The sequence below is a fragment of the Octopus bimaculoides genome, chromosome 14 (assembly GCF_046866305.1).
Source record: "Octopus bimaculoides isolate indiv1 chromosome 14, ASM4686630v1, whole genome shotgun sequence".
Classification (NCBI taxonomy): Eukaryota; Metazoa; Mollusca; class Cephalopoda; order Octopoda; family Octopodidae; genus Octopus; species Octopus bimaculoides.
Window position 1 is genome coordinate 3,629,767 of NC_142941.1, and position 10,000 is coordinate 3,639,766.

General features: G+C 38.5%; 2 protein-coding genes across 2 annotated transcripts in view; one reads left to right on the forward strand and one right to left on the reverse strand.

Moving 5' to 3' along the window:
- LOC106870115 (uncharacterized) overlaps nt 1-9,037 on the reverse strand; it is a 12,271-nt gene extending 3,234 nt beyond the window's left edge. Inside the window, exons 1-3 of the mRNA XM_052972969.2 lie at nt 8,362-9,037; nt 4,062-5,727; nt 5-29 (exon numbers count right to left, since the gene is read on the reverse strand). Of these exons, the coding sequence (XP_052828929.2) occupies nt 5-29; nt 4,062-5,480 (1,444 nt within the window). The 5' untranslated portion in view covers nt 5,481-5,727; nt 8,362-9,037. The remainder of the gene's footprint in view (nt 1-4; nt 30-4,061; nt 5,728-8,361) is intronic.
- Nucleotides 9,038-9,250: 213 nt separating this feature from the next.
- The window catches only part of LOC106870081 (uncharacterized), a 14,399-nt gene continuing 13,649 nt past the window's right edge, over nt 9,251-10,000 (forward strand). Inside the window, exon 1 of the mRNA XM_014916057.3 lies at nt 9,251-9,744. The gene's annotated coding sequence lies outside the window, so the exon portion shown is untranslated. The remainder of the gene's footprint in view (nt 9,745-10,000) is intronic.

The following is a 10,000-nucleotide window of genomic DNA, read 5'->3' on the forward strand; positions in this document are numbered from 1 at the left end:
TTACCACTGGGTTTGGAACATGGAATTTTCTGTTGGAATACAAGAAAAGGGAAACATTATTAGTTTCAAATTTAACATAATTGATTCATTATAAATAAACTCAGAGCAGTACATCTATCGGTGTTTATCATAGGGGACCTGGCTTACAAAAATCAAAACAAAAACAGTGATAAATAAATCAGTGATAATCAAACCACCTCTGTGGTACAAATAATCAAACCGTCTCTGTGGCACCTGAACTCATGGTCTACAGCAGCAAATCTTCCACCACACCTTCATATTTTTTCTCTTCTCTGGTCCCATATTGATGAGTTTCAGTACATAAACCTGTATAAAACATATTCAGCCTTGCAACACTTTCAACAATTACTGTCAGTTTTAAAGCTAAATAATAGCTTTTTCGAATGCTACAACATTTCATATACAAACTTTGGAAGCGTTGAAAGTGTTTGGTATTTTACAGATTGGAGAAAAAATTTCAAATGCAGTATAGCTAGGAAAACAACAGAAAGGTTGGGAAAGGATCTCTAGAATATCCTTCATATTCTTATGGGGATACATATAAAATTTACAGTACAAAAATGGCAACAGTCAATGAACTGAGGGCAGCTGTTGAATGAAAATATGCACAAATATCAAAATCATCATCATCATCATCATCGTTTAATGTCTGCTTTCCATGCTAGCATGGGTTGGACGACTTGACTGAGGACTGGTGAAACCGGATGGCAACACCAGGCTCCAATCTAAATTTGGCAGAGTTTCTACAGCTGGATGCCCTTCCTAACGCCAACCACTCAGAGAGTGTAGTAGGTGCTTTTACGTGTCACCTGCACGAAGGCTAGTCAGGCGATACTGGCAACGGCCACGCTCGAAATGGTGCATCTTATGTGCCACCCGCACAAGAGCCAGTCCAGGGGCACTGGCAACGATCTCACTTGGCTTGCCGGGTCTTCTCACGCACAGCACATTTCCAAAGGTCTCGGTCAGTAACAAAATGCTTTTTGACATTAGCAATTAAATTACTTTGTGTTATTAGTAGTGCCTTCACCAGAATGGTCATCAACTTGAAAATAGACATGCATAAAAAATTAAATTCTGTCTGTAGATTCTATTAAATCTTGAAAATGAAACATATTTTAATAAACACTGACTTTATAATCATTCAATGTATGTATACATTTTTGGGGACACCTTGTATATGTGTGTGAATGTATATATGTGTGAAGTGTATGTGTGTGTGGATATATATGATTGTGTCTCTGTGTGTACATCACACATATAGTATGTATAAACATATAAATTTGCATATATAAACACACACATACAAGATGTCCTCAACCCATATAACAGTAGTATTCCTGAATGTACTTGCACAATTCTATAAAACACATCTATTACTCAATGTAAAACATCATTGTCAATATATTCCACAACAATCACATCAAAGTCTTCCACAATTTCACAATTTTAACAACAAAATCAAGACAGAGAAAAAAACACCAAAGAAAACCACATCCAATACAATAAATATAATAGGAAAATATTTCAATAACACAGCATGACTGAAAATAGATACCATATTGGCCCTTCTAGCTCACAAACCTTTACCTTCTAATCCTTGCTCCCTAGAATGAAATCCCTCTGGAATTTTATCCCTGGCTTTGTTTTCCCTACAGCAATCAACTTACAACTATTCATTGATCTCACCAGTGTGGGGAAATCTTTCAAGGATTTGTGAAAGCCCTGCAGTCCCTTTTTCTGCACATCAAACCATTAAAACAAAAGAATGTTTTATTGTAAATATTGCAGTTAACAAAAAAATTTTTTTAATTCAGTGGTGGTGGTGGTGGTGGTGGTGGTGGTAGTGGTAGTAGTTGTAGTGTGATGGTGATGGTGGCAACTGTCTTACTAATCCATCTGTGAAGAACATTAATAGTGTCCACAGTATAACTTGCAGGACTTTATACTCTAAATTCCTGTCAAAGTGGACTAAATTCGTGTCCCATCATTTCACAACATAATGGTGGGTTGCCAAGTCCAAGTCCAGCTCCATACTGCTGTGTGACCTGTTAGATTTTTGAATGGCAACAAAATCATCTCCCCACCTGTCCACCCACCCCTCACCACCTTCTTCACATCAAGAATTTATGTTCCAAACTTGTTTTTAATGAGGACCTTCCATTACATCAAGTATTTGGACCTAACAATCAATAAATTACAAAAAAAAAAAAACAACCCTTTAGTTCTCAGAAAATTCTCTTCACTCTCTCACCCCCCATAAACACAGCAAGAAAGGGTTGGTCAAGAAGGGAATAAGGAGGATTAAGAAAGTGATGGATCAACCAGGGATGTAAATAACTGATGAGATTAACTACTTAGATCAATGGATCTCAAGCAGCCTCCCAGCAACCCTTGACATTCTTTTCTCTAGAAATATAATAAATTTTTCTCTAATTGATTTGTGTTTTTTGATGTGGCTTCCTAAAAAATCCATGTTTGGGATTTGGCCCGGATATTAAAAGGGTTGAGAACCACTGACTTAGACAGACAGCTTCTGTACAGTGTTGTTGATGTTGTTGTTGTTTAGCATCCTAAACAGAGAAAGGTAAAAGTTGGTGGTAAACAAATACACAGGCACAACATAAACATACCCAGTCACTAGATAAACAAACTACTGCCATATATGGTAATAAATGGTTGAATTAGGGAGGTGAACACAACACCAAACACTGAACAACATTGACCAAATATAGTAAACAACAAGTCATGTGACAAAAGGCATTCAAGGCACGAGTTTAGGCTTTTCACAAACATAGTATTACTAGGACTATATTATTTTAAAGTGTTCTTTGTCCTTTGGCAGGATATAGATATAGGTATAATATAATTATCTGTGTGTGAGAGAAGTAACTGATGCTCTTGTCTGGAATATGGCTAGATTGTGTTGTGAGGTAGTTATACAGGACTAAATTATTGTATTCACATTTCAAAGTTTTCAAAATCTCTTCTGATTACATCAGATAAGTGAGTCTTTTGAGTCAAAGGTAGAAGAGTCTACTGAGTCAAAGGGGAGAAAGCCTACTAAGTCAAAGGTGGGAGAGTCTACTGATCAAAGATGGGAAAGTTTGAGGGATAAGAGACAGAGTTTACTAAACCATCAAAGGAGCTTCACAAGTGCTAACTTGACCTGCTCAAAATAACAGCCAACTCTCCCTCAAATCACACCTTACAATCTTGGATAATGTGGACCATGGTTCCCTGCACACAGGAGAAAGATGGGAGTCATGGCTAGAACGCCATTGATCATAAGTCTGCTCAGTCAAGTAAACAACAACAACAGCAATAACTGACAAGAAACCCCTAAGGGAGTCTCTATAGGGCAGCTTAACCTGATAAAGAATTTAATGGAAATTTTATAAAATTGTTGAATTACGGATTTCAGGAAAATTCTTACTAACAGACAGTGGAAATAGAATTGGATTGGGATAATTAATTAAATTAAAATTTTGAGTAACTTACCATATTTGATGGCATAAAAAACACAAAGACACCAGACAAACCCCAATTTGAATAGAGTGAGGACTCTGTAGATAGAGTAGTCCTATCTACCTTTAAAAAGACAGTATGGCCACAGGTGGAGTGCCTTTCATTGTAAGTGTGCTTAATCAGGTCTGTCCTAGGGCTATATAACAAATTCAGCCCAGTGGAGATTTTACTTGAGAGAAATAAGGGAGTAGAAACACCTGAAAGGTGGAGACTGGTTGACAATTAAACCTTTTTGCTTTATATCTGTTGAAATACACTAATTTGGGATTCATTTTGAAAATAAGGAAGACTTTCAAGAAATATCATTGTCATTATTAAGATGGTGTTTGGAAAACAAATTAGCAGGAGATTTTGATGGAAGGTTGTAATTTAGATCACTTTAACAGTGGAAACTTGTAAGACCAGAAGTGATCTCAGGTAAGTTGGTATGAAAAGGGCTAAAGAGGGAACTACTGGAAGGGGGCGTTGGTAGACTAACAAAGAGACAACAAAGTGACAATACAAGTACTTACTGACATCATGTTAGAAGTAGGTAACAGCTTACTGTTGTAATTGTTGTTGTTGTTGCTGTTGTTCGCATTTTGGTACGATTTTGATGGGTCAGTGGCATTAAACTCTGGATGTGTACGTTTATGGCGGCGTAGCTTGTCTGTCTGAGCAAACCTCTTGCCACAGATGTCACAATGGAACGGCTTCTCTCCAGTGTGTATCCGTCGATGTATTTGCAAGGTATCCTTGCGAGAGAACTTCTGGATGCAGAAATCACACTGGAATGGTTTCTCTCCGGTGTGAGATCTGCGATGTATCTGTAAATAGTCTCTATGAGCAAACTGCTTCAGGCAGATGTCACAATGAAACTTCTTTTTGCGGTTGTGTGTTCTCTGGTGAGTATGTAGCTTATCTCTCTGCGCAAACTGCTTCAGACACACGTCACATTGGAATGGCTTCTCTCCTGTGTGAATTCTCCTGTGGATCTGTAGTGTATCCCTCCGAGCAAACTTCTGGATACAAAAGTCACACTGGAACGGTTTCTCTCCTGTGTGGGATCGTTTGTGAACGACCAAATAATCCCTCTGAGCAAAGTACTGAAAACACACGTCACACTGATATGGCTTCTCCCCAGTGTGGGTCCGCCTGTGAACTTGCAGTGTGTCCCTACGAGCAAACTGTTTCAGACAAAATTCACATTGGTAGGGTCTTTCTCCAGTGTGGGTGCGTCGGTGCATTTGCAAAACATATTCCTGGGCAAAATATTTACCGCAATATTCACAGTAGCTCTGTTTTAGTCCTTTAGATGAGGTATCTTCGTCTGTTGAAGTAGTGCTGGGTTGATTATCCTTTGACGAGTTGGACTGATAGATGTGTTTCTCTTTTGACGACATTGAGGTTGACTGAGATGAAACGTGTGAGTCAGATGAATGCTTCAAGTTCTTACTTAATGACTGCGATTGTGTTTGCTGCTGTTGCTGCTGTTGTTGATGATGATGATGATGATGGTGGTGGTGGTGGTGATGCTGTTGCTGCTGCTGTTGTTGCTGTTGTTGCTGCTGCTGCTGTTGTTGCTGCTGCTGCTGCTGTGGTTGTTGTTGCTGTTGTTGTTCCGGTTGTTGTTGGAGTTGAAGGCTTGAACTTTGTTTAATATTTTCCTGGTATGACTTGTCCGAATTGACCGCAACAGCAACAGCGGTCGGCAGAGCAGTGACAAAATACGGCTGTGCCAGTTGCTTTAGGTAGACATCTGTTGGGAAGACAGTCTCCCCAACATGGGGCAACCGCTGTGCACTTTGGAAGCTGTACAGATCTGGATGGTAGAACTTGCTGTCAACATGATTAAGAATTCTCTGAGATGGAACTGGCAGTGAACACATTTCATTAGGCATCCGTTTCTCAGGAACGTGGGTTCTAGCTATATGTGGTGTAGACCTCTCCATCTTAGCCTAGAACATACTCTGAACAGCATACAGTCCTTTACACGTTAATCTGAGTTTGGGAAGTTTGTGGGACGAGTTTCTAATCAAGCTTCAGTGGCTGTAAGAACGTAACCAGTGGGTTCTGATGGTAATAACTCTATTACATATGCTTCAATTAAACTGATACACTTGCTGCAGAAACCGCTTTAGTAGTCGGTAGAGCAACGAAGAAACAAACTTGAGTAATGTGGCCAAAGAAACTGAACATCTGAAATATATGGAAAGGAAAATGTAAATAATAATTAAAATATAATAATATCTCATTATCTATCACTGAGAAACCAGTGAAGAATCTGGGAAAGATATTTGATTGTAATGTGAGAGATACAGCATCCATTTGAGTGATTAACTAAAAGTTGTAAACCTGGCAAACCACAATAACTCAGCCTTACCAAGCAAGTTCATGGCCTGGATTTAACAACATCCTTCTCTATATTCTCTGGTTCCTTTTGGTTTATTTACGAGGTCCCAATAGCCACAGTCAAGTGCTTTGAAGGAAAGGTCAGCAGATTTTTGCAGAAGTGGCTGGGACTGCCTTGGAGTTAGACCTGTGACCTGAAAGTGTCTCAAGCTAATATTGAAGTCAGGGCAGGATGTGAATGGCACAGGTGGCATAATGTCTTGTGAAAGGGTAGCAATACAACAATTTGCAAAGTGTACATGGATGATAAGAATTTGCTAATCTGAATGAGATGCAAGCATTGGTTGAGGAGTGAGCCAGCAGGATCGTTAGAATGTAACTATGAAATCCAGTTAAGATGGGGGGGGGGCAGTGGAGCACAAAGTCCCATGGTCTAAACTTTGAAAAGCTGTACCACATTGAACAAAATGCCCAATGATATTGTGCCAAGCCAAGCCCATGCAACTTGTTCTATTGGGAGTTAGTGGAGTCACCGGCTTACCCTTTGTGCCTCCTCGATCAAATTCTTAGCAGCTTTCCAAAAGCTCTGGGCAAGAAGTTACTTTTGGTAGCTTGACCAGGTCTTGACACCATCTGTAGTGGGATTAGCCACTATGTCCACCCAATGAAGAAGACCTCACTTTTGTCAAGACTGGCTGAAGCTAAAAGTAACAGCCAGGACTACCTCTTCTGACTTGTTAGCAATGACACTAGACAGGAGCTGAAAGCTACCCTGGAGAAATAGTTTAATTTCCTGGAAACTGTTGCCAGACATGGTGCTGATCTCAGGAAGTGTCCAAGCAGGTGTTTTTATTGGAACTCTCAATATGCCCAAAGAAATACATTGGGGAGATGGACAAAAAGAGTGCAAAATAGGAAGAACTGGTGGAAGTATGCTGATAATAACAATAGGTGATGAGTAAGATATAGTTCCAGTGGTGTAGGATGCAAAGGGTAGATAGAAACTGAAAGAAACCCATGTGATATGTGTACGTGCATTTGTCCCGTTTGACAATCGGTATTGGTATGTTTACGTCCCCGTAACTTAGCGGTTCAGTAAAAGGGACCAATAGAATAAGTATCAGGCTTTAAAAAAAAAAAAGCTCTGGGCTCAATTTGTTCGACGAAAACCCTTCAAAGTGGTGCCCCAGCATGACCGCACTAAAATGACAAAAACAAGTAAAAGATAAAAGACGTGCTTCTTTTATTTTTATCAGCTATTATATTTTGGGAGGGCCATTTAGCCAATAAAGACACACACTGGTTATACTTCACTTTAATTTTATTGCTTAATCAATCAATTATTGATTTGTCAAATTTTCCCTCGAACTATTGTAGTTTTTTTCAAAATAATTTCCCATTTTCTAACCACACACACACACACACACACGGCAACGAGGTGGGGTTATTTGAATGTCTTTTTCCGATTAACTTTTCAAACGAGCACCGTCATCACAATCGTCCTGTTTATTGGTCGTTTCAACGATGATGACAAAAATTGGGACAGTACAAAGACTAGGTAATTTTAACAGGCAATTTGTCACTTGTTAAAACAAAATCACAACTTTAATATTAACACAGAGGGAACTACTGAAACAGTTAGAGGCTGCATTTTGAGTGCTTCTTTGCATACATATATATGTTTCGCCTTAGTCCTTCAACTAATGGAGTTTGTAGAGGCAGCGCCCTGACAGCTTGTGTTGGACATCTTTCTGGCCTGACGGAGCCCTTCCCTCGCTGGATCTGAACAAAGTCGGTTATAGACACGATCCCAGAAGAGGACTAGTATTTTAGGATACCAATTTTTCTATACAGAAGGGTAAAGACTTACAATATATACGCATATAGAAACGGATATACATAAGTCGATTTGGAGTATGGGATCGACCTTTGTGTCGAGTTTCTGTGGGTCCCACAACAGCTTCATTTGTTACATTTCTATGATACGGTGATCGGTCGCAAAACACATACACAAACGTATATATATATATATATATATATATATATATATATATATATATATATATCGTAATAGTAATTATATCTCTGAAATACCGCTATTGTAGCGTTTCGCAGATGGGTCTGACTTTACAAGGCAGTAATATATACATATATATATATATATATACACATACATATTTGAAATCTCTCAGCTACCAATGTGTGTGTAAATACGTATATGCATACGCACTTATAACCACATATGTACACATTTATTTAGATTGACATATAACCAGTTCTTATAATAATAATGCTACATATAGATAAATAGCTCAACCCAACACACACATAAATACATAAATATATATGTGTGCGCACACCTCAAATTTTTTACGGTTTGATTAATTAAAAACAGTTATGTATACATATCTAACCGACAAATTTTTAACCACACGCATTCATGTATATATACATACATTAATATATATATAGGCTACATACATCTAGTTTGATTTATATGAGTAGTCACCATAAAATCTCCACCCTTTTTCGCTACGATCATATATAAATATATATATATATAAATATATTATCACGGTTGAAGTTGACTACGTACATTACATATACATAGCATTTGCATGTAAATGTATACATGGATGTATGGATGAATTCAAAGACTCAATTAGTTGTAGAAACCTGGAGTGTCATGATTCCACATCAAGCACCACCACCACTGTCCACTCTACTGATTGTCTCCCTTCCCTACTGGCCATAATTAGTGCAATTAACAAAGGGGAGGGGGTGTTTCCAAAAGGAACACATACACACACACATATATATATATACATACATACACACACACAAACATATATATACACACACACATATATACATACATACACTCATGTATATACCCATCTGTGTGTGTGTGTATATATATATATATATATATATATATATACACACACGCACAATATTGTATGATTTAGCCAAGTTCAATATGGTGAAACAGAATTTCATGGCTTTCCCCCCATCCGTCTTATTTCTTCATTTCCTCCCAGATCTGGAACACCGTGAAAAGACCCGTGATATGATAAAATAAGTGAATAAAAAGAACGAACCTCGGCTCTATGTTTGCTGTAGAGCAGCATCCATTACGGCTGTTATGTCTATATATGTGTGTGTGTGTGTGTGTGTGTGTGTGTGTGTGTGTGACGTCGCTCTACTTTCTTTGTCTTCTTTACTGTTTGTTCGTTGTTGCCTGATGATGATGATGATAGTGATGATGATGATGATGATAATTTTACTCCCTTTTTCATTACAGCTTCTCTTTCTCTAGCGCTCCTCTACCCTTTCCCCTCTGCCTTTACTCTCTCTATGTATATATATATATATATAAATATATATATAAAATCCCTCTCTCTCTCTCTCTAACCCTTATTCTCTTTCTTTTTTTTCCGCTTTCTGTGCCCTTCCCTTTATTCTTTCTATATCAGTACCTCTGTCCCTTTCTCTATGTGTCATTCTTTTTGCACCTTTATCTTTGCCCCCTCTCTCTTTAACTATCACCTTCTCTCGCTTTCTCCCTCCCTCTCTCTTTTTGTTAACAGACAATCTGTCATACTTTCTTCACCCACCCTCTCGTTTCTCTACCTCTTCCTCTTTACTTCCTCCTTTCCCCTCCACACTTCTCTTCCCCTCTCTCTCTAACAGTACTTCCTCCTCCTTCTCTTCCCCGGCCACCATTTCTCTTTATTTCTCTCTCTTTCTCGGCTCCCCCCCAGATTACCTCCCCTTGGCTCGATGTCCAAGACAAGGCAACCTTCTCGCAGACAGACTCACCGATTTCTTATGTTTCTGTCTCTCTCCTTCTTACACTCAAAGGTAAGTGTTACAAAGACAATAACCGACTGGAGGGAAGAAAGATAGAGCGGGAGGGAGAGATAGATGGAACATATTTCGCTCTTTCACAATTGGACATACCACTTTCGAGATATTTACGCACATCCACATATACATACACATTCTACCTCTCTCTCTATATATATATATGTGTATACATCCATATATTACAATCACATGTGTGCGTATATGTATATCATATATATATATATATGTGTGTGTTGTGTTTGTACTATTA